The following is a 25773-nucleotide window of genomic DNA, read 5'->3' as shown; positions in this document are numbered from 1 at the left end:
AAACATTTCTCCACCATTGACATGTTGGCGATACCGATAGCACTTGTGGCTCTGCAGAAGGCAGCCGCTACTTTGGCGAGAAATTCGAAAAAAAGCGTGGCCTCTGAGATCGGCATTTTAAAACCGAAAACACTAAAATACGTCACGAGGTTGCGGATTTCGAAGGCCATGCTTTGCGGGCTTGCATGCCATCGTGTGCGAAGAGACAAGGAAGGGAATGCAAACATTACAACAAGACTGCGAAGTCACTTCGAATTCTCATTTTGGTGCCCTCGGCAATCATCCTCTTTGAAAAACACTAGCCCATGCGTTAAAATCTACGTACCGCGTGTCAAATATACCGGTGAACTGACAAGCGCTGCGCAACTAACTAGAGCAACGCAATTTCGTCACCTGCGCGCGACGAGGGATTGGAACTTATAAGAACGCGGCCGAAAAATGATCAATAGTTGTTAGGAAAAATGCACTTTCTGGGCTTCGGCGCGGGGCAGCGTTCGATATAGCGGATGTTTCGCTGTGCGGGAGTTCGATATACGTGCACAACAGCCCCATACTTTTGCATGGGAAATTCAAGGGGATTTCTCAACTGTTCGATATAGCCAATAATTCGATATATCCGAGTTCGATATAACCGGGATCGACTGTACATGGGCCTCAAACATTTTCGCCTCCATCGAAAATGCAGCCGCTGCGGCTGGGATTCGATCTCGCGACCTTCGGGTCAGCAGTCGAGCGCCACAGCCACTAGACCACCATGGCGGGGCTTACCGGCCCATTGCACGCTGCCTTGCGCAAACCACGCCAGAATTTCTGAGAACATACGAGATTATTTGAGGATCATCTGTTATGCTTGAGCACGCAGACTCAAACAGATGAGATCATTCTCGAACTAACGTGGCACCAGCGGTAAGGCTCGAATGTTCGATGTTGCATGCATAAATGCCGACACGCCTTGCCGCGGTTCAGTTTGTCAATGGCCAACGCTCTGTTCGCCGCTATCACTGTACAATGTGTATTGCTGTAGTTTGACTTTCCGTTTTCCGGTCACAAGTTCGACTAAATAAAGAGTTTCATCTTGGAGACGCCAACTGCTACCTTCGTCGACATCATGACCCCGGGACAATATAACTACATAAGTGCACGAATGGTGAAAATTGTCATGCACAAAATTTTGTAGCTAAGTACTACAAAGGAAATCCACGAGCATTTCTAGGAAAGAAAGTTGCCATATTGCAGGGCTTCCGCAAAACTGATTTGCCATATTCAGTGCGGCCGATCAATTCATCCTTGCAACAATCCGCTATTCTCCCGGTTAGCTAATATGGCAGAGCGACTGCCTGGAAAGGGGTGGTTCCAGGGTTTGAATCCCGGACCAGAACAAATGTTGTGACAACTGGGAAGCTGTCTTGTTGTCTTTCTGATCCACACAACTGATTTGCTATTTTTTTGCACAAGTGCGCGTTTACCGACAACACACGCTCATCTGTAATGCAGCCACACAGTGGGCAAACTTGGCTACTAGGGCAACCAGACTGCTCGTTACTCTACTTACTCGATGGCTCGGCCGTGCCCTCCTGCGGCTCCTTGTCACCTGTGCCTGCAATGCCAGTCATGCCTAGGCCTGCCTTAGGGTTGACATTGCCCTCCGCCGCTGCAGTCTCAACGTTCTTGATGTGTGCATCCAGAAGGGCCGAGGGAACCTCATCCTTGATCTTGGCAAATTCCTCTGCAGTTTGAGAACGGAAAGACGCACAAACCGTTCAAAGCCCCAATCGGAACAATCATTCAGGAACACAAAAGGCAAATAGGCCTCACGTCCCACTACTGTGGTTACTGCTTTAAAACAACACGTCTACTTCCATTCATAATGTTGGGTGTATCATACACTGGCACCACATGTGTAAGTGATAGCCCTACTAATGGCCCATTCAAATGGTTATGCTCAAGCATTCCTGAGAGCTCTGGCGATGCACTCCTGCTCAGAGAGCTCAGAGGCATTCTCACACTTTCAACTTGAAAGGGCGACCAAGATTTCGAAGTTTTGGTCATGCAATGCAGCTTCGTTGTTGACACAACAGCAGCCACGACAGCATGTGCGGCTGTTCCTATGAGCTTGTGCTTTCTGTTTGTTTGCAACAGAAGACACACCGACATGTTCCCTATTCCGGCCTCCAATTGGCTTGGACACGCTCTCTCCAGCATGTTCAAACCAATTAGAAGCTCGGATCAAAAGTGAGTTTTGTGATGTTGAGCATAACGTACCATTAGGAACCATTTCCATGCCTCTCCTCACCTTTTGTTGGCATTCATAAAGGCGAAGAACTTGAGCTGTTCTTTTGAAACTGCTATCACATAAAAAAGCTGCACAGCTTCTGAGGATCAGCTGCAACTCTAGTGATATTGGAAATGAACGCACCCATTGCTGCCTTGGCTGCCGAAGACGCCACACGAGGATCAACCACCGAAGCCAGGAAAGCAACAGTAGACATAATGGGGTTGCCCGCCTTGGAGAAAGGAATTGGTTGGAAGGCCAAGGGTCCTGCAATGCAATGTAATATCAGTGGTTCTGCTTTTCTTGCATCCTTATATTTTGTCACACTTTGGGAAGCCTATAAATAAAAAGGCATGCACACAGAAAAGAAGAAAAACAAACGGCACTTGTTCTTTTTGCAAGGCATTCTTTGATTTCTCAAATGTGATTTTAAGTTATGTCATATCAACATTGGTGTGACAGGGGGTACTTTTAGTTGTGATGGTCTCACTGGTATAACAATTTTTAGGTCACGATTGCCTCCCTAGAAGGGGCCCAGTCACCAACCACAATTACATCCCAATATTACTCGATCACTATCAGTACCACACAAAAGAAATCTAAGAATTGTAGAAAACATTTTAGAAATTTCACAGAAATGTGGCATAGAGGCATCCAGGTTTTCAATGCAAGCACTGATGCAATAATAAAGAAATGCACAACAAATGCACAAGCCCTCAAAAGCCTTGCCATCTAATACTGAAAACTGCAACTAAAAAAAAAGCTGACAGATGTAGCACTTAGGTCTATTCAATTCAGCCAAGATTCTCTGCACCTTATGCACATTATTCATGGTCCACTGCACCTAGGCCCTCGAGGTAAAACGGTGCGCCCCCGGAGCATTTCAGCGAATGGGTGCAGTGTGACACTACACAACCTGCACCTTTTGTTTATGGTGTTGTGCACCTTTTCCTAATCAAAAGATCCTCTTAGTGATTTCCACAGGTATGTTTCTTACGTCAACCACACTGGCAGTGGCCGAGAAAGGATTTAAGAGACACTAAAGTGAAACAATGAACTGGTTTAGATTGATAAATTGTACTCTGAGAACTCTTAATGTTGGTAATTTCACCATCATAGGTTTATTGATAAAGGAGAAAATCAAGGGTAAAGTTTCATTTTTAAATTTTGCGCTGAAATCGCTGCATGTGATGTCACGAATTTCAAAGTGTATTTTTCGTGTTTCAGCGACATTGCCTCACCGAAACTTCCTAAAACCTGGTATGTTGAATTGAATTGAGTTTATTCTGCAACAGGGTTGCGAGAATGACCAGGCAAAAAGCTGCATGGAGCAGCTTGAGGGGAACCTGTCCACCTCATACAAAGGGCTGCTTCACAGTGGTTAAACACACAGTATACATATACATAATACATGGTCTTCTTGTGAAGTCTATGGTGCTAAGTCTATGGCCCCCTCAGAGGACAATGCACTTCAATTTCACTGATTAGGAACTATGTAGGACCTAGCATATGCTGCCAAAATCTATGACATCCCAACATTTGGTGTGGGAATTTGAAGGTGGCTTGGCCACCCACACTTTCTTTTTGCATGTTTTCTCGCTCACCAAGCATTTTCTCAAGGCAAGCGTGGTAATATTGTAATTGTGATAGAGTAACTTACTAATATCAATATGAGAAAAATCGTTTTTCTGTTTAGTGTCCCTTTAACAAGAGGACTGCACCATCATGCGCGAATTCCCAGACAGGGGTGGGAGAGCAAGTACAAAGGAAAGGGACACGCACCCAGGGCGCCTCCTCCTGCGGCGGGGTCGTCCAGGTAGGGGTCCTCGATGGGCAGCCTGAGGAAGTGCAGGATGCACTCATCCTGGGTGCGGCTGCCCACGTGCTCGCACACCTTGTTCCAGTCCTCGCGGTACATCTCCAGGGCCTCCAGCAGCAGCAGGGTCTCCTGCTCAGTCCACTCGCGCGACACCGTGGCGGCCGCCTTGTGGCGCAGGTACGCCTGCTTCTTGGCATACTGGTCCATCTTGAGGCCTAGGGCATCACCCCCGATGGTCGTGGCATTTGCAGCGCCACCACGGGCTGGGATACCACCTCCTTCGTCCTTGCCACCGCCACCCTCCTCCTTGGCCTTATCCAGGTTCAGCATCTGCTGCGCTGCTGAAGGCTGGGGGCCAACCGCATGAACAGAACATGCCGGTTCAAGTGGTGGCTTGGGAGAGCTCGCAAACATTATATCCGCCTGACCAACGAAAGCACCTCTGCCATGCTCCCAAAACAATACCTGCTGTGCAACTGCGTTGCACTGTGCAGTAAAAACTTCAATATCATTATCGAGTTATCGGGAACATTCTCTGAATTACTTGAATGTCATGTTAACAAGCTGTAGACGAAAAGAAATAAAAGCTGAAATATTTTACCACCAGTGTACGATAACCTTATTCTATAAGCTTCTAATTAGATGTACTAATGTATATTTTTAATGTCCATGCAAGAACAGCTTACACTAACTAATTCAAACATTGTTAGTCCATGAAAACCGTATTTTCTTGCATATACAGTTGATCCCGGATATATCGAACTCGGATATATCGAATTATTGGCTATATCGAACAGAGGAGAAATCCCCTTGAATTCCCCATGCAAAAGTATGGGGCTGTTGTGCACGTATATCGAACTCCCGCACAGCGAAACATCCGCTATATCGAACGCTGCCCCGCGCCGAAGCCCAGAAAGTGCATTTTTCCTAACAACTATTGATCATTTTTCGGCCGCGTTCTTATAAGTTCCAATCCCTCGTTGCGCGCAGGTGACGAAATTGCGTTGCTCTAGTTCGTTGCGCAGCGCTTGTCAGTTCACCGGTATATTTGACGCGCGGTCCGCAGGTTTTAACGCATGGGCTAGTTTTTTTTCAAAGAGGTTGATTGCCGAGGGCACCAAAATGAGAATTCGAAGTGACTTGGCAGCCTTGTTGTAATGTTTGCATTCCCTTCCTTGTCTGTTCGCGCACGATGGCATGCGGGCCCGCAAAGCATGGCCTTCGAGATCCGCAACCTCGAGACTTATTTTTAGTGTTTTCGGTTTTAAAACGCAGATCTCAGAGGCACACTTTCTTTCGCATTTCTCGCCAAAGTAGCGGGGTAGCGGCTGCCTTCTGCAAAGCCACAAGTGCCATCGGTATCGCCAACATGTCGACGGTGAAGAAATGTTTCTTCGTGCAGCTGTGCAGCGTTGTCTCCTGCCGAATGTGTACTTCGCGCTTCGTTCTTGATAAATCGTCATTCGAGAGTTGAACTAAACATTGTCCCGCTCATAGCGATAAAAATGATGACCGGTGCTTGGAACGACGTCAAGTAAAGCACCGTCGTGCACTGTTTCCTTACGGGCCTTGGTGCCAGGTGACGACTTTGGGCGCGTCATGACTGCCGACTACGGCGTACGGTGCGTCAGTGAATTTTGCAACTTATTAGCGTTTCCCGGCGCTGTATCAGACGGGAGCACAGCGAGTGACTTCATCGGTGCAGATAACAACGTAGCTGTTTCTGACTGCATCGATGCCGAGATCAGAGCTGACGTTGTCGGTGCTGCGGAAATGGACCCGTGCTGTTTGAAGATGCCAGCCGCCGCTGCCACCGCGAAACCCTTTACAGCGCTACAGAGCTCGCATCAGCGTTCAGCGTCGATCACCGCTGTTGTGGCGGAAGGTGCTGAATTTACTTATTTGGAAAGCTTCAATGATATTGACGATGACTTGATGAATTCACGACACGCATGAAGCAAGATAAGTTGACGGACTTTTTTCAAGCGAAATAAAGTGCGCTAACTTGCAAAAGAAGTTCTCGCCTTGTTCTTTAGCATATGTGAGCGAATCGTCATGTTCGCGTTTTTTACGATTTCAGAAAACTGTGTCAAGGCCTGCGGTGCTTTAATTAAAGTCTTAAATACGCATATTTCGTATTTCGAATTATCGATATATCGAACTATTTCGCGGTCCCCTTCGAGTTCGATATATCCGGGATCGACTGTAGCCTGCCCCTGCATGCGACCCACACCCTCAACTACAAACTGCGGAAAAAAAAGAAAAAACAGATCCCCTCATACTGCCGTGAAGCTGCCTTCCTTGCATTACTGTGAAGTAGTACCGTAAAGTCAACTTGCACACTGAAATTCGCGTTAACTTACACCCCAACTTTATCTCTGAATTTTCTGTACATTTTGTGCATGCGAAAATACGATACTCACTTTGGTTTCCACCCTTCTATCAATGCTGTATTGCTGGAAATATGTCATTACAATTAAAACCAAGGCCTCGTCACCTGTTGAGTCCTGGGAGGGTTGAGCGGCTGCAGTCCTGAGGGGGTGTCAGCCAGCACGTGGAAGTGTGATGTTGATGGAGGACCCATGGGGCTCGGGCGGCTCTCTGCATCGACCTGGTAGTTCACCAGACCCCACTGCTCCAGGAATGCGTGAACCCTACCATGCGATCAAGGAGAAAACACAAACAAAAACAATGCAGTCATTCACAACCAGAAGAACCTCCAAAAACCTGTTAAGCGGGATACTACTAAATAAAGTGAAACACTAAATAAGAATAATGTATGCTATCGGGCTAGTTGGTGCATAGTGCGCTTGTCCGTGTTACTTCTACGTCCTCGTTCTTGTTTTGCGCCAACGATTTTCTAACCACTAAATAAGAAATCAATATATCATTGTTTGAGACTCTACTGTCATAGGTTCATTATAAAAGAGAAAATTAATGTGAAAGTATCCTTTTATGAGATGAGCAGTGGACATGTCCACGTCTACGAGTGAGATTGACAGTTGGCATAGTGCCGGACTGCTGTGACTGCGTCCAGCACAAATCTCATGTGAAAGTGATTGCCTAAGATTAAGGCACCAGGCCTTTTGTGCGTGCCTCATTCTTCAAGAATGTGCTGAGGGTGCTTCCACGAATCTTGCATGCTTTGACTTCCCCTGACCTCTCACTGTGCTCGATTTGATTATTTATAACTTGGCAGTGAATGGCAAGTTCTGTGATCACAATTTGTTCGATATAAGGGATCATTCTATGTGAACGGGTTCAATATAGTTTGGTCTGACTGTACAGACAGATGATTATGAGGTCCTGATATTCCAGCACCAGCTCATTGTGATAACACAAAATTTTGGTCAGATGTGCTTTTCATATGTAAATAAGGACTGTACTGCTTCCTAATGAGCCAATGGCTTCACCTTGTCAGATTTATCTTGCGCTGAAACTAGGCTTGTGCGAATATTCGAGCACTTCGAATATTCGACCGAATAATACAGTATTCGAATTCGCTTCGATTCGAATTTAAATTATTGAAAATTTCGAAGTATTCAAAAGGAACGAATAGGTGTATATGATTCCGCTTGTAACCCCCCTGTAAAGGTGGTTTCACTGCAGTGCAGGGGTGCTATACCGTGAATACATCTTTTTAGAGAAAATCCGCGCTGTCCGCTTGTAACCTCCTGTAAAGGTGGTTTCACTGCAGTGGAGGGGTGCTATACCGTGAATACACCTTTCCAGGGAAAATCCGCACTGCCGCGAAGCGCCACTTCAAGGTTAAATGAACATATTAACCTCTCATCGATTCATCATTTCTTAAGTTTAAAAAATTGTTGTGCCAGCTTATATGCTCCAAGTATAGTAAATTTTCAAACGTTACATACTTTACAGGTTATCACTTGCATTCTACCAAAAGCCAAATCCTGCTACTATTCAAAGTTGCTTCCACTCCCTTTGAACCAAAAAGAATGACATTCGCACATGCCTTGTTACAATAAAAAAAAAAACATTGTGCAGGTTTGTTGGTGATGACAAATATGCTCGTTTTTCTTTATAATGTGTGATATATACTATTTGAATTCGATTCGAAATTATTCGACCAAAATCACTATTCACTTCGAATTTGCTTCGAACCTAAAATTTACTATTCGCACAAGCCTAGCTGAAACAATCCTAATGTCACAGTACAGTTGAACCCCGCTACAACAAAATTGACTGTGCGTGAGAAAATTTTGTTGAAGCGAACGTTTCGTTGTAGTGAAGTTGAAAAAAATATAGCTGACCTGAGCTAGTAGAACAGAAAAACTAATTCCAGGATTCAAGAAGTGTCGGCTGCTTCCTTTTTTTTTTCCCAGCAACGTCATGATGCGATTCTCACATACTTGTATGCATAGCGACACCATGCATATATGCATGGCGTCGCCCACTGAAACAACGGCTTCCGCGAACGAACCAAACAGAGGCACGGGCGCGCAACACGAAATGCACAGTTGCACTTATACACTAACACCCTAACACTAGCTATTCACCGACAACAAGGTATCCGACAACGCCGACATTCAGGTGTGCTATTGCGGAGCGATGAATTACGCCCTATTCTATGTTATTCTTATCATCCACCACTCGTGACAGGCTGACTAATAACGAAGACAAATCTTTGCTCTGACCACTGGCCGCACTGACCAAGCATGAAAAGCACGGAAAAGTATTGGCATTGGAAAAAGCGTCGTTCCGCAATTGCACCCCAGGCTGCAGCGTTGCAGCGTGGACAACTGAGCTTTGGCTTCGGATTGTCTGTGACTAAGAGACAACTCAAGCCAGTTGCAAAAACAGGGCAGTATCATCACCGTCACAATCAAGCAATGGCGGCCCCCATGCTCAGTCAACAGCAGTGGTTTCTGGTGGTGCCAACACGCGATTTAGATTTTTCTGACGTATTTTAATGTTCTAAAGTGCACCAAAATGTTCAAAATTGTGTTTATTACACGGCAAATTACATTTTTGAGCCCGGAATTGCATCGTTCAATTTCATTGAAGCGTAACAGCAGAAGAAAAAGTGTTTGTTGTGGCGAGCACACTTATGCATTGACTCCTATGGACTGCTCACGGGGAACCGAGAATTTTTCATTGTATCGGAAATATCGTTGAAGCGGCGTTTGTTGTAGCGGGGTTCGACTGTATTCCGATATCTGTGACCTTGCACATATGCGGCATTAGTGCATTCAAAAGAAGGCAAAACTGACCCTCATTTACTTTGGTAGCCACGAACCTTTTTCCAGCAAATAAATTAAAACCTTATCACTCTACATATACTGATGAGTTCTTTGGTGCCTCTTCAAGAAATACACAGTGATGCATGGGGTACTAAATGCAGCAGCACAGCAATTGAGTCACTCCTATGCAAGAATATCAACCTCCAGAATGAATCTTTTCAAAACCGTTTCCTTCGCTTTCGAGTCACTCACCTCATAATGGCACAAACATCTCCTGCCAGATTCCTCCGGCACGCGGTCACCGTCAGATACTCCGTTGGATTGAGCCGGTACGTGTCGATCATGAAGTTGCGGTATGCGATATAGCTGCAAAACAATTAGAACATCAATTGTAACTGCTGATAAAAAATACCATCAAGCAAATTTAACTAACGATTAGAATCACTTTCATGTGCTAGCATCTTCTGGAGTGCGGTACTGTTTAAACTCCTCGCCTACTACACTTTAGAAGCTAACAGTGGCAAGCCTTGTAGTATCCCTGACTGCCATGTTGTTCTTGAAACAATCTGACCTCTGCCTTGTGTGCAGTAAAGGCACAGAATATTGGCAATTACAGGGCCGCACCTGTTTTCTTCATGGTATGTTTGGGGACTACAGACATGAAATGCAATTTTTCAGCTGAAAGAGTGTTGGATTCAAGCAAATTGGGGAGAAACTGGCTGCATTATTGCATTTTACACTTACACTGCTGGAACACTGCAGAAACCATGTATCACTTACACTGGTAAAACAATGTATCCACGACCTTTTATGCTCATCTGTTTTTTCACAAGACATTCACAAATGCATTTTTTTATCTCACATGGCTGACGACGGCTCTAGCAGTGCAAAAAATTTAAACCAAAAAGGGGAAAGAGAAGAGCGCGCACAACGCAAGGTGTCACTTTGTTGAAGAGAGAGACTTACACTTCGGGCGTCTTGGATTTGTTCTTGGCGTTGAAAAACTCTGGTAGGGCACGCCTTTCAATGGCATGAATACTGAAAGAAAAAGAGAATAGATAAGCACTGGGGCAACATGAGGTGGCATTTCAAAAATCAACATTCACACAAGGCATAGGAACACATAAGCCATAAAAGTACAAGGGTAGTACATTAGTATCGAACTTGTTCAGGTGCTAAGGTACTGACTCTACAGTCCTACCAATACGACTAACTCTTGTCCCGACTTCACCTGTCCTACCAATACTAATCATCCTAGTTCAATCAAATTGTCCCTTATAGAGAGCAGTTTTTGTATGCTGTAAAGCTGTAGCGAGAATATGTAAAAAAAAGATCATATGGCCACAACGAAAGAAAGTTATATTGATACTCAACAGATTGAACGTCTACTGGATGATCACCTTGCAATGTGATGCCATTACAGTGATTACTCGGGAACCAAAGGTAACGGGAACACACGCTTTTTTCTCCCCGATGACCTTCAACATATTCATCCTTAGTAGCACAACAAGCGGGACTCGGTGCTGAAAACCCAAAGTGCAACAGCTCTCACCTATTGTAATCAAACCAGGCTGCATAGCTGGGAATGATGATGTGGTTGGCCTGTTCGGTTACATTGTCGTCATGAGCTTCGGCCTTTTCACTCTTGCCTACGCCATTGGGGCTGCCTGGTCGTGAGCCTTTGTCTCGGTCACCCTGGAACACAGATAAGTATAATTTCATTTAAAAACAACACACCTCAAACAGTCAAAAGCAGGGCACCGTGTTTTGAGAAGGCGAAAACCGCAGAAGTGGGTGTGGTAGTTTCATGCATGGAACACTGAGGGAATGAATCAATCTGATGACTCATCGCAAAAGTTAATGCCTCGAATTTTAGTAAACCAGGAATACTGTATATTTACTCCATTCTGACATGCTTTTTTTTTTAATTATTTAAAATGTAGCGGGTATACTAGAACTGAGTACAAAGTCAGTAATCTACCCCTCATGTAAAGTGCCAGACGGGACCTTTGAGGAAATAATAAATAAATAAACACAGCCCTGACATAAAGGCACCCTGGAAAGCCCCAAAGCAAGAAAAAAATGGATGAATATAAGCTTAATTAAGGGAATCCCCAGGAAGAAGGCACAGAGCATAAGTGATGCCTCAAAAACTAATCATGACATTAATAAGGTGCAATTGGTTACACAGAATCAGAAGTGAGCTAAATCAAAACAGCTAAGAAAGTGCAAAAACTGGAGAGTGTTAAGCCTAAACACACTCTTAATGTCCCAGCAAAGGCTTTCTTAACGTCGGGTGTTCCCACCTTGTCATCCATGTCGGCCCCATCCAGGTCTATAAGGGTGCCTCCTTTGACCGGCTGCAGCTCACTGTCCTTGCTGCTACGTTGATTTGGGTCTGTCACAAGTTAAAGAAAAAGAAGTTGAAGAATATTGTCACATATAGGAGGTGACAAATAAAATGTGACAGAAGAAGAGGAAGACGTCGAGCGTAGACTGACGTATAACCGCATGACTAGAAGAAGAGAAAAACGAAGGAGAAGATATAAAAAAGAAGATGACGTGGGCATAGGGGCCCTGGGTGTTCGATCGTGAGCGCGGGAGGCGGGCACGAGCGTCGCCGGCCTGGGTACCGGGCGCTCCGGCTCCCTTTGTTCTACGGCATCGCACCGTAGTCTCGTGCTCCATCGCTCTACGGCATCGCACCGTAGTCACCGGCCATCGAAGGACACGTCCTAGGAAATGGATGGCAGGCGCGAATACCCGCAGCGGCCAGGGAGCGTCATCGGCCTGTGTCCCGAACGCTTCGTCCTACGGCACCGCTCCGTAGGCCTCGCCTGAGCCAGTCCAGTTCCCGGGAAATGCTGACCAGCGCAAGTCGACGCTGAGGTCATTGACTCCGAGCCTCCCAGCCTCAACGACAACGCCAGCTCGCGTTCCGTACCAGAGAAAGACAGCGTCACCGACTTGTACGCCGACGTTGGCTCCAGGGACCATCGCAACGCCTCGACTCATCTCGCATGAAACGCTGTGAGTTCATTAAGCGACGAACGCTTCATACGGTTTAGCGACTTGTATCACTTGTTTGTTGACTGTATGATAGCTTTGTTTAGTACCGGTATTTTTTTTTTGTTTGCAGTGGTTTGGGGTAACAATGTGTGTTTTTCTTGTGTGTAATTAAAATAGGTTTGTGTAACGCTCTCGCCTCGTCCGTTCATTCTAGCCGACTGTTGTCCGGAGATCCGTGACAAAAATGCAACATAACATACCCAACTTGTGAGAAGAGCTGCAAGATTTAGCTCAGATGTGGCGTAACTTCACAACAGTAAGCATTCAGGACAGCAGACAAGCGATAAGTGACGAAGTTTCCAGTAGCTTAAACAATATGTCAAATACAGCTGCTACAACGGGCACTTGGCAACAAAGGGTTTCTCCATCGCTGCTTCAAACAGACCTTATGCAAAATCTGCTGCCATCTATCAGCCGCCGTGTGCAATACCACGATGTTGAAGGCTAAGCGCGCTCCGCATCTGCACACACGGAGTGTACGTATCAACGTGTGGCGGCTGTTAGGAACGGCAATGCTGGCATATTTTCATGTGTCATGTTGCTCAGGTTGAGGCAATTGAGATGCTGAAAGAAGATTTGTAGGAAACTAACCTCCGCATTGTTATATTTCCTCGCAGCTGACAAGAAGCAGCAGATCATTCAATTGCTCCACCTACTGCTTCCCACTAATGCCTTGTTTACATTCCCCATTCTTAATATCTGGGGTTTAATAGTTTGCTTTCTTCTAGTTAATAATGAGCTGGCTGTCAGCGCCCGTCCTCGTGTTTTCTGTTTCTTCATCCCGTGTTTGCGCTGTAAATTCATTCTTGAAGACATGTACGAACTAAACCGTCTTTCGCCACTTATTATTAATATCTTGGGTATAACGTCCCAAAACCACGATATGATTATGAGAGACGCCGTAGTGGAGGGCTCCGGAAACTTTGACCACCTGGGGTTCTTTAAGGTGCACTTAAATCTAAGTACACGGGCTTCAAACATTTTCGGCTCCATCAAAAATGCAGCCGCCGCAGCCGGGATTCGGTCCCGCAACCTTCGGGTCAGCAGTCGAGCGCCATAACCACTAGACCACTGTGGCGGGGCACATTCCCCATTCTTAATGGATGCGGTATGTGACAGCATCGGCGCTTATCGGCGAACACTCTTTCGTGTCATGTCGGAACGAGACAGTTTTCGCACTGTGTGCTTGCAGGCGCAGACAAACCGGCTTCGTGTATGAGCTTCAAAGCTGCATCGTGGCTACTCGCGCATGCCTGCACAGCTGTTGACGTCATAACTTTGTTTATTACATTGCAGTGATGTTACCGAGGGCTTCTGATTTGAAGCAATTTTTGGAGCAGCAAAATTTCCATTTTGGAGCACTTTGGAGCAGTAAAAATTTCCATCTTGAGCACTTTGGAGCAGGTAATTTGGCATCTGGGAGCACTCTGGAGCAGCTAATTTTACATCTTGGAGTGCACTAGAGAAGCAAATTGCATTAACATTCAAGCACCTGAATAATTATTATGAGGCCCGTATGAACAGCTAGAAATATTTCGATTCATTGCAAATCTCATGGAAAAAAAATCATCTCAGGAGAACTCTATACTTCACTCGATAATGCAAAAATAAGGGCTCATGCAGTTTAGCGTTCTGGATTAACCTCTTCTTCAGTGATTATTTTCAACACTGGCGAAAAAACAGAATACTGGATCAATAAAATTGTACTTTATGAAATAACACTCTAAATACATCTACGTGGTTATGAGCAGACGTGGTAGACAAACGCCGTCACGTACAACGGTTCCTCAATGACAAAGAGACACGTACACTGTCCCTAATGCATTCCCCTAAGACGACTCCAAGGTGACAGCCAGGTTCTTTTTCTTCTTCCCCCTCCCTCTCTGCATGCTTTCGGCACCTCACATGATTTTGCACTACCTCCATGATCGGTGCACCGATCACGGAAGCAGTGCAAACCGACGATGTCATGTGATGACGTCATCGCCTGACATTACGATATATGACATCGCAAGTTCCGACTATCTATGACATCGTGATGACGCCATCACGTGATGATTATTTTTTGCATAAATCGACTGACGCCGCTGACGTTCAATTTTCGTGTTTGATGAAGCATAGATCTAAGGCTTTCGCATTAATATTGCGTATTGAACATTAACAGCCTAGCCGTTAACAACCTCGCCTTACATACCAAACTGTCCGCCATCATGTCACCTCTGTGCCGTGCGCGAAACAGCTTCGCTTATCATTCACTTCACAGAATGGAACGGATCCTCTTTTTTTAAAATTTTATTGTGACAGCAATTATATAGATACTCTCGACGGGTTTTTGCCGTCGCCATTGCCGTAATTTTTCGTATAAAGTCCAAATTGATAACATCACTCCGCGCATTCTACCCGCGGGTAAAAGCTCGCGAGTGCTTGCGACGAACGCGGCTGAAGCGGAGATTAAACGAACCGGCCGTCTCCGTCGCACGGAGAGCGCATGCAATAACATCTTCCTGCGTGTGGGCCTGCCGTCGATTGCCCATCAAACAGAGAGGAAACGTACTGCCCATCTTTTCGTAAGGAGCATGAAGGGATGCCAGGGGAGGGGTGGGGGGGGACTGCATCGCTCCAAGGGCTCAGTCGCTGGCGCGCGCTATCTCGAGGCATCAGGAGACTGCTCATAAGCTTGCTGTGCTCTCAATGCCTACTTCTTGTTTAGAGAACTCACAAAACGAAAACCGCTTCGGTTCCTGGAGCAGCCATATTCCCTTAAACCAGCGTTTTGGTCAGCTAAGCGAGATCGGATCCAAGAGAGCTATAGCTGCAAGCCTTACTTCATATAACAATACAATTTGTTGGTATCGCATTCATTGCTTCGCCCTTAAGCGAAACTGAGTGTTTTCAACCGTCAGCTATTGACCCTGGAAAGCGAGGGACGGATGTGTAACATGGCGTAGCCGCTTCACAGTGGGCCGTCAGCGACAGGCCCGCTACTGACAGCTGAGCATATTAAAACGCAATTGCTGCTGCTCCGACCAGCAGGCATTTTTTTTTTATTAATGAGATGACGTTTTATTGCGACAGCAATTATATGGACACTCTCGGGGGCTTTTTGCAGTCATGTCCCGTATAAAGTCCAAATTGATAGCATCCCCCGCGCATCGTATGTTCTACCGTGAGTAAAAGCGCGCGAGCGGGGCCAACGAACGCGGCTGAAGCAGAGATCAAACGAGCCAGCCCATCTCCATCGCTCGGAGGGCGCATGCGATAACATCACCCCACTCGGAGGCCTGCCGTGGAAGCAGAGAGGAAACGCACCGCCCGTCTTGCACGAGCATGCAAAGACGCGAGGGGGAGGGGGGATGCACTAGAGCAGCAACTATGATTCTGAGGGCGCGGGCGCGATCGCTGGTGCGGAAAGAGCATCTCTCCCTGGAGCGGCTGTATTCTCTTCCACCAGCGTTTTGTAGAGTACGCGAGATCAGATCTTTGTTATTGCATTCATTGCTTCACCCTTGCAGTGAAACTGTGACTTTCTTTTAAAAAAAGCAAGCAAGAAATTCGAATCGGAACCCTAGCACTCACGAGCTCGAAAGGGCAGGGCCTTTTAATGGGTATTTACCGCAGAGTGATTACAAATCCGGATGTGCTCATAGAAGGAATTATGAAAAAGTTCTTCTGGATGAAGATCCATTGATAAAGTATATCTGAGGAAAAGTGTCAATGCCTTCCCACCGTTCACGTGCTCTTCCATAGACGCGAAGCACAGAAAGTTTGATATTGTTCCATATATCTACTGCTAGTGATCCTAGATTTCATTCCGCGAAGTCCAGAAACAGAAGTGACAGACATTTTAACGGCACGCGTGTAGTTATTACTGAACATTGCTTTCATTACGTGCCATGCGACGCTTGAAACAAGCTATCAGCGGCGTTTCTTGAATAGACAACGTCTGCCGATGAATTGACGCCATACTTTCACGCTGCCGATTGGCCTAGACATCACGATCTTCAGCGGAGAGCGCGTTTTGCTGTCAAGCCGACTTGCAGAACAGAAGCTGCGTCGGCACCGAGCATGGCATCATGGCTTACTCGGCACGCATGCGCGAGCACTATTTAATCAGCGGAATAATGCTTGGCTGTGGTAGTAACTCTGACGGCCCCAAGATCAAGCTGCACATGTTTCGATGCGCCGGCGGTGCGATTGCCAGTGATAAGACGGCTCCAAAATCGAGACTCTGGTGCAGTTTGGCGCAATTTTCATCGATATTATCAGGATGGCGCAGGAAATACAATTTGGCGCACTTTGGCACAGTTGGCGCAGGAGTGGAATCACTGATTGATAACTATTACATGTTTGGCAGGTAGCTCGTGCGCGTTATCGATTCTTAGCGAACTGACCGATTGTTTGTAGTTTGTTTTCGATTGTGGAGGTAGCGTTTGGTGGGATGCTTTGCTCGTGTATTGCTTCACTACGCATATTTTTCAAGCGTTTTATGTGCTATCATCAGGAAATTCAGAGGGGTGCCCCGTATGTCCTGATCCCCCCACTTAAATTTTTTTTATGTATACCCCAAGCTCCAAGAAGAGTACCTATCGCCATTTGGAAAAATCCTGTATGCATGGACCTGTGTGCGCCATGAAATGTTAACAGATGCTTCAAGTGTGTGGCACTTTTTTTATGAAACTAAAAAAAAATGCTGTTCCGGGAAATAGGTTACATTTGACTGTAGGTGTACTATCGTGAGGTGGTTTCTCCGAGATCGCTGAGGTGGTTTCGCAAGCATTCCATCAGCGACGCAAGACTGTCCTGCTGCAACAGGTTGAAATTGTAAGGTGCCAGTACAGGCCCCCGAGAGCAATGATGTGAACATGATTATTATTGGCATATCGTGGTACAGTATAACCTCGTTACAACGGATCTGTTTATAAGAGACATTCGGATATTACATACCAATTTGCGATGTTACACCGACCTCCATATTTGTTCCATTGATTGAGCTTCATTTACAACGGATTCTGGTACAACGGACATTCGGATATAATTGACTAAAACGTCAGGCCAGCAAGGTGGTCAGGACTCCTTTAGAGCGGACTTTTCTACCACGGACATACCAAATTCAATAACTTCCGACTTCAAACATCGCTTAGCATACTTTCGGGACGGGAACAGCGCGCCTCGGATATCGACGTACCAATTTAAGAACGAAGGCCGCCGCTCTCCGGTCTGTCAATGATCAGCTATGCCTAGCTGTAGCGACAAAATATTGGCACGCAGCGCACTTGGTGTTGCGTTTTGGGACGCTGACGCGCGAAATTGCTAGCTGCTGCAACCGCTTCTCCGAGCAGTCGCTGCGCGGCGAGCTTGGCCAGGGGGTCCGATGTCAAGGCGCAAAATGCCTATTCGCGGTTCTGAGGAGCCAGCGAGCGATGTGATTCTTTGCTTGCGCGAAGGACATTGTGGCTTCTTCGCTTTCGCATGTCCGCTAGCGCAATGTTCTTGCCCGCAAAGTTCGGATTGTTCTCGTACATCGGCACCGTCATCGGAGTTAGGCCTAGCCACGACATCAAGTAGAAGGCTCGGTCGCGATATGCACGGCCGCGGTGCTCGATGTTTCAGAGTGCGTCATGCTCGATTGCGAGTACGAAGAGTTGTCCCGCGATGGTCTTCGTCATAAGCTCCGAAGTGCTGATAAGAAGAATTTAGCTCTAACAGCGGGTCCAACGAGTACGTCTGCGATGTTCGCGACGTGTGCAGCGCGCTATCGTAATCTGATGATTGAGCTTCCACTTGCAGCTGCCAAACTAAAGCGTTCTAAATTATCGTCGACCCGTGAACACAGAACGAGTGCGAATGCGTCACTAAGTTGCGCAATTTTCGACAGCCGCGACCTCGCGACACACAAGCAGCAGACGACGATCCCGAAGCGAGCATCACGGCAGAAGCAGCCAATCGGAGGCCTTGAATTGAACTTCAAACATGTGCAGTGATGGAAGCGACATTTTGCTTTCTGGAGCAGATTCTGGAGCAGAAAAAATGCTCATTTGGAGCAGCTATTGGTGTTTTCGGAGCAGATGACAAAATATTCTGAACCACTCCTGGAGTATAAAGCACCATTAATGCCTTCCATAAATATCAATATTTGTTATTAAACATTCCACATACACTAATCACTGCAAATTGCAAGGAACAAATAATTACGCAGATGGATGGTCATTGAATACTAAGTAACATGAGCTATATAGCTAAACTAGCAGCGTTTGCGGCAGAAGTGATACAGTCGAACCCGGGTATATCGAACTCGCCAAAAAACGTTTATTAGTTCGATATATGGCATAATTCGATATAGGCCCGCTATAGAATTTGATGAAACAAAGGCACATACCAATAAGAAAAGTACTTTATTAATACCGTGGCTTACTTGCGTGCCCTACTTTGGAACAAAATAGTCCTGGGATTTCTTCTGTTTCAACGACTTCGCTGCCTGCGACAGCACGCACGCCTCCACGTTGTCCGAGTCTGAGCAGCCTGCCATATTCAAGCAATAGCGCCGGGCCAACGCAAGTGCACTTATCACTTTGGAGGATGTAGGCAACGGGCCATTGTCAATTTTTTTATTGCTATCACTTTGGCTCGTGGTCGGCACGACGTCTGCAACGTAGTCCTCATCTTGTAGCTGGCCCACGATGGTGACATCATCGTCCGCACTGACGCACTCGTCGAATGTCGATCCGTACGGGGCGGCGACGCGGATCTAGTACGCGGCGGCGACGTCAGACTTCTTCTCACCGCACTGGACTCGATTTATGATTTCGAGTTTCACGCCGAACGGCAAATTCTGCCTCTTTGCACAAGCCATGACGACAGCGCGCCAAGAAAGTTCACAGAGCGCCAACAGGCAACACCACCAGCACGCACCACGCTGCATGAGGACTCGAGGAAAAGAGGCGGCAGCAGGCACGCAAGCATACAGAAAGAAAAATGGCAGTCACTTGTACCGCCTCTGTGCCTCGGAGAAAGCACGACGGCCTCTGATTGGCTGTAAGCGCTGCGAGCAGGCCAGGATCACTTTTTGCAGGGGGTGTTCGCCCGTGCACAGCCAGGTCTAATCCACTTTTTCTAGGGTGCCGCCTGCAGTTTCCCCGCCACCGCGAGGGAAAGCCAACTTGCTGGGGCACTTTTGAGGCACATGGAGTTTGATATATCGGTTGTCGTTGCTATTTTCGTTCGATGTAACAGTAACTTTTGCTATATATTCTCAATGTAAATTTACCGTGTTTAGAAATTGTTCGATATACGGGATAATTTGATATAAGCGGGTTCGATATAGTCGGGCTCGACTGTATAAAGGCGATAAATCTGAGCACCGAATTATAAAAGTAACCACAATCACATTAACTGCCGCCAAAGCAGCAGTTTACAATTGGTATGAGATCAAAGCAATCTATTATTTCCAGATTTCACCAAAATACCCTGCATTGAAATTTAAAAAAAGAAACATAATGAGCTACACTTCAAATGCCACTTCTTGAGGCATAAATGAGGCTTACCTGATAAAGCGATAAATGCAATCAGCCACACATGACAGTTGTCACAGCAGCAGTTAGTAATCACTATGATATCGAACTAATCTGACACACTTGTCAGGTACAGTCAAACCTCGATATATCGAACACGGACATATCGAACGGTTCCTATATCACGTGGGAAATCGCATGCATTTTTAATTTTTTATTTCGAACGAAGTTTGACGTATAATGGATATATCGAACTCGGTCACCCCAAACCGCCCGCGCTCCGTTGACAGGCGGCGAGCTTTCCCGCAACTCTCGAAAATAGCAGTAGCGCGGTGGGCGTTTACGACTGCTGCACACATCGATGGCGCCGAGTGCGCCACTTGAATGTAGCGGCATACGCACGCCGCAGCCTTGCAGCAACGACGCACTGCACTTGTTGCACCAACTCCTCCTTGATAGTATCGCCAGGCATCCGTCACATCGGTCGTTGTTGTGCTCGTGTGTTAGGCCTGCCGCGCGTTGTGGTGTGTGTAGCGATGGCTGCAGACGCGAAGAAACGGACGACCCTGACTTTTGCAGCAAAACTGGAAGCAATCCAGCGCGTTGAGAATGGTGAGAAGAAGTCGAGCGTCGCGGACGGGTTAGGCACACCAAGGAGCACATTGAGTATTCTGCTCAAAACCAAAGCCGACATAAAGGCCAAGGCCGAGAAGAGTCAGCACTCGGGCGCGCGGCGTGTACGCAAAGCTGCTTTTGAAGATGTTGAGAAGTCTCTCCACAAGTGGTTCATGGACGCAAGGGCCCGAAATATTCCTGTATCGGGGCCGATGTTGCAACAGAAGGCAAAGAACTTTGCATTCATTCTCGGTGTTGAGAATTTCAGTGCGAGTAGCGGTTGGCTACAATGTTTTAAGACTCGTTTCAACATTGTCGGGAAGACTGTGTCGGGAGAGAGTGAGGACGCCAATGATGAAGAAATTCAGAAGTGGCTTGATCATGAGTGGCCCAAAGTTCTCGCCAAGTATGAGCCGAGCCAAATCTTTAATGCTGACGAGACGGGCCTGTTCTGGCAAATGCTTCCGCGGCAAACGCTGGACACTCGCGGGGACAAGTGCCACGGGGGCAAGCAAGGCAAGGCCCGTGTGACGGTCCTATTGGCTGCCAATATGGATGGGAGCACGAAGCTGCGGCCACTTGTAATTGGCAAATTTAAAACCCCGAGGTGCATGCGGAACTGCCCCAATATTCCGGTGACTTATGCCTGGAATAAGAAGTCGTGGATGACGAGGGATATTTTCCTCAAGTGGCTGAAGGCGTGGGATTCGAACCTGGTGCGTCAGGGACGGAAGGTATACCTTATCGTCGATAACTGCACGGCACACCACACCGATGCCCAGCTGAGCAACATCGAAGTGGTATTTCTGCCGCCCAACACCACTTTGAAGCTCCAACCGTTGGACCAGGGCATTATCCGCACATTTAAGTCTATCTACAAGCGTCGGCTGATCGACATTTTGCTTGTAAGACTCCGGATGGGCCAAGATCTGAAGATCGATCTTTTGGGCGCCATCCAAATGCTCAAGGCGTCGTGGGAAAACGTCAAGCAGTCGACGATAGCCAACTGCTTTCGGCATGCGGGCTTCGGTGGACGCACTGACGAAGCATCAGTGGAAGAATCCGAGGAAGCTGGGTTGGCATGCGCAGATGAAGAAAGCGAGCTCGCCGAAACGTGGAGCAAGCTGGAGAGCTTTGTTGGTGCGGAGCCGCAAAGCATGTGCATCGAAGACTTCGTTGGAGGTGACGACAGCACTGGTACAACGGCGGAGCTAACGGATGTAGAGATGGTCGCCGAAGCTACCGCTGAGCAGCCGAATGAAGACGCTGCCGAGGTGGATCCCGCAAGCGCTGATGGTGCCCCGCTCCCGACATCAGCTGAGGTCGTAGCCGCTTTGGCCCTTGCGCGCCGCCACTGCAGCGCGATTGAAGGCACCGGCCTTTCACTTGTGGATCGCCTGGACTATGTTGAGGACGCAGTCGTCAAACGCGCCATTGCCAACAAAAAGCAGGCTACTCTTTTTCAGTATTTTAAGCCAACACAATAAATACTTTGTTTGAATCTTCAAGTGAGTATTTACTGCATCACGATTGGTTCGTTGGTTGTTTTCCACAAGTTCTTGACGCATGTTTTACGTGATTTTTTATATCGAATTCTGGATACAGTCGACGTCCGATTTCCCGGACCCTCAAGGGACCGCGAAAACGTCCGGAAAATCGGGCAGTCCGGAAAAACGAATGCACGTAAAAACGCACCTTTTTGATAGGTATTTTTCGCTGACGGAGACGGTCACAGCCGGAATACAAGATTCCCATAGCAATTCAGCCAATGCATCGTTTAGGTGGCTCTGAAAAGAGCCGTTTATAAAAAAAAAAAATACGACGTGGCCGGCACTACCTCATAGGTCAGCACATGGGCGCAAAGAAGTCGCTTATTTTCTTTTGCACGGTCCGCTTGCCCGCGATTATGTCTGCCTCAATTTCAGTCAACGTCATGTTGCCGCTGTACACCAATGACAGTGTCATCAGTGCTCGCGTCAACTCCGAGCTCGTTGGCTGTGTAGGAGCTGGCTCTTCGTTCTCGGTGTCGGAGTCATCGGAATCCTCCGTAACTTGATGAATGATTTCGTCATCGGTCAACTCCGCACATAGCTCGAGGTCTTTGTCAGCGTCGGCGAAGCCCTCAAGGGTTATCTCGGCTGGAATCAACACGCCGCCAGCGCGCAGATCGTCGAAGGCAACGTCCGCGGATGGCAGTTCGTCATCGTGAGCCTACGAGGTGGATTTGTGCGCTTCGAAGGCGCGGACGAAGACGAAGGAGCAGTCGGTGCCATTGCTGTAAACGGCGAATCCGCTCGACGAAAAGCGCAGCACGAAACAGCTAGGAACTCGGTGGATGCTGAAGGTCGGGAAACGTGATCACTGAAGGTAGCGCGCAGCAGCAAACGATCAACCGCAGACACGACCGCAGAGCTGGCACAGCTGACAAAACAACACGTGAAGACGTGAACGAACACAGTGAGGTTTGGCTTGGCTAAGCTACGGCTGGCAACGGATTGACACGTGCGGTTTCGAGGTTACGGCAGGTGCGGTGCGGCGCACACCTGCGATGCGAGTATGGTGGGTTCAAGGATATGAAAATGAAAACAACCAAAATGGCGGCGTCGGTGGCGACTGTGGGTCGGCGGTTAACAGTAAAAAGTCCGGGAAATCGGATGGCGAAGGCTATAAGCGTCCGGAATTTCGGACTTTTTAATACATTGACTCTACGGGGAACTTGACGGTGCCACAGATGAGTCCGGGAAATCAGGCATGTCCGGAATTCCGGGCGTCCGGGAAATCGGACGTCGACTGTATATCGAACTATTTTGCGATCGCCGTGCCGTTCGATATATCGAGGTTCGACTGTACAAACAAAGCTAAATCAGATATATATCGTGCCAGAGTACTTGTGGCATTGTCAATATGATAGTATGCAGCTAGTAGACAACCAGCATACTATCATACTAGGATGATAGTATACAGCTTATTTTTGGTTTAGTTTAGGCTCGCTGGATGGTCACGTGGTTAAAGTTCGTTGTTTTCAGTTTCTCGGCACCGTTTTGGAGCAGGTTCGGAGCAGTTCCTAACAAAAATTACAGTTTGGAGCAGCATGGAGCAGCATTTCTCTTTTGGAGCAGTTTGGAGCAATTGGAGCAGCACTTCCATCACTGCATGTGCTTTTTGTACGCTTGTTACTGAATGGAGGAGCTAGCTGAAACGGACAACTTGAACATGGAGAAATGCTCTTCACGACGAGCCCAAAATGGTGGCAACCGGTTGAGCCGTTGCCAAGCTATAATCTTGAAAAACACTGTTTTTTTTTGCTATTTCCGCAATTTTCTCCAAGTCGGCAGACGCAAAAATTTTTTTTATAGCACTTCTACGTAGTTTTCAGTGAAGATATTTTGGAATCAGATGGAAATGGGCTACAAAAACTGAAAATACGATTTTCCAGAAATCGCATTTTTTTTTTTGGTCCCCCGTTAAAAATAAGACCATGTTCGTTACTCGTAATTTTTCTCTGGTTATAACAGACCCATTCAGCATTTACATAAAAGTCTGTTGTAACAGTACTTGGATTTTACATACTCCCTTTACAACAGACCAAAATCCTCTTCACTATGAAGGTCTGTTGTAATGAGGTTATACTGTATTTACCAGCACAAGTTGGCATAAAATAAAAGCTAAACAGTCCCTACTTCTTGGAGCAACTAAAGCTTTTTCTGCACTCTTTTCACGCTTGTGAGGTACACAAATTTTTTACATTTTAACCGTTTAGTAATTCTATACATGGCTTACGTCGGTGACTACAGCAGTGAAATACAGTGAACTCCCGTTAAGACGAACTCGGTTAAGACGAATTCTCGCTTATACCGAACAATGCGGGACCATTTGTTTGGTTTCTCATAGACTCAATGCAAAAAAAATTCGCTTAAGACGAACCGCCCAACTGTACTCTTCTGTTAAGACGAACTTTCGCGGTGATCAACAACGCTAGCGATTCTGCGAAACGAACACTGCAGTCTTGGTGGCGCATTCAGGGGACCGAGAAAAAGCAAAAAAAGATGAAAAAAAGCGCTTCCTGGAGCAAAGACGCGAAGCAAATCGAAGAAGACCAGTCAGCGGATAAAGCCGGTATCCCCTCTCACCCCCAACCTGTGGGTGGGGGAGGTGTGGGCTTTATCAGCAAAGAAAGCAACAAAAACAGTGGGGGATTTACAACTTGGACCCCCAAGCCACTGCGTCCTTTTGATTCCCCCCCCCCCCCCTTTCTTCGGTTTCCCAGCTGGAGTACCAAGGAGAACAGAACAACACAAAAGCTTGGGGCCCCTCCGCCGTGGCGAACGCAAGGGGAGCCGGGGGGGGGGGGGGGGGGGGGGGGGGGGGAGGGGGGGGAGAAGAAAGCGACAACAGGAACAAACAAAAATGGTCTGTGCATTACAATCGAGTACGAAACTGAAACCACGATCGCGCACTCCCGTCAGAGGGGTCACGCGCATTGTCATCGCCATCACACAATGGCGCCCGAGCACATGTATTTTGTGGTCAATTCGCGCTGGTTCGCGTAGGACCTGTGCGCGTTCTATCTGTTCCCAGTGAACTGCAAATTGTCATGAGCCATTTTGATTACCGAAGCGCACGACAAAGGAAGGCTATTTTGCACAGTGAATATAGCTGCGTCGTGTCTTTTTCGTGGCGAGGCTTGTGACCGTGAGTAGCCCGATGGAATATCTTCAGCTGCACGTCGATCAGGAAAAGTTACTACGGGCCGAAAACGGGAAAATATCCGGACCTCAAAGAAAACCTTGCAGACTTACTTTTTTAAGAAACTCAGCGTATAATGACTTTGTCAAGGCAACAGCACGCGACCGAGGCGTATCCAGAAGTGATCTTAGAGCCAGCAAAACAGGCTCACAGAAGAAAACGAACTGCCAGGACAATAAATTTTACATTCTTTGAAGGAAAATTGTACTTGTCTCTTAATTTTTTTTCTAATCGTCAACATAGGAGCGTGTTACAGTTTTATCATTAAAATGTGGTAGCAAATATCTTAACGAGCATTTTTATTTTTGAACACGCGAAATCGGGTGCTCGTAAGATTCGTGTAAATATTCTGCTTGAAGGCATAGTCTTTATCTAGATGAGCCAAATAAATGCTTTCTTGTCTTTTTGCCCCCATTGTAAGTCTACTCCATTCAGTGTTTTCAAGTAACATATTTAGATGCACTTGGCATGTTAGCATCTCTCTTTTTGGGGGCACTTCTGATAAGCCGAACTCCTGATAAGATGAACAGATGACCGCGG

General features: G+C 46.9%; 1 protein-coding gene across 1 annotated transcript in view; it reads right to left on the bottom strand.

Moving 5' to 3' along the window:
- Positions 1 to 1566: 1566 nt before the first annotated feature.
- Positions 1567 to 25773, bottom strand: part of LOC119394090 (SWI/SNF complex subunit SMARCC2) — a gene marked incomplete at its 3' end in the record, with an annotated part of 43299 nt that continues 19092 nt past the window's right edge. The window contains 8 exon segments of the mRNA XM_037661322.1: positions 1567 to 1726; positions 2417 to 2539; positions 4055 to 4439; positions 6589 to 6745; positions 9548 to 9661; positions 10262 to 10333; positions 10848 to 10990; positions 11602 to 11693. Of these exon segments, the coding sequence (XP_037517250.1) occupies positions 1567 to 1726; positions 2417 to 2539; positions 4055 to 4439; positions 6589 to 6745; positions 9548 to 9661; positions 10262 to 10333; positions 10848 to 10990; positions 11602 to 11693 (1246 nt within the window).

The sequence above is a fragment of the Rhipicephalus sanguineus genome, chromosome 5 (genome assembly GCF_013339695.2).
Source record: "Rhipicephalus sanguineus isolate Rsan-2018 chromosome 5, BIME_Rsan_1.4, whole genome shotgun sequence".
In the NCBI taxonomy this organism is placed as follows: Eukaryota; Metazoa; Arthropoda; class Arachnida; order Ixodida; family Ixodidae; genus Rhipicephalus; species Rhipicephalus sanguineus.
This window is presented reverse-complemented; position numbering and strand designations above follow the sequence as displayed.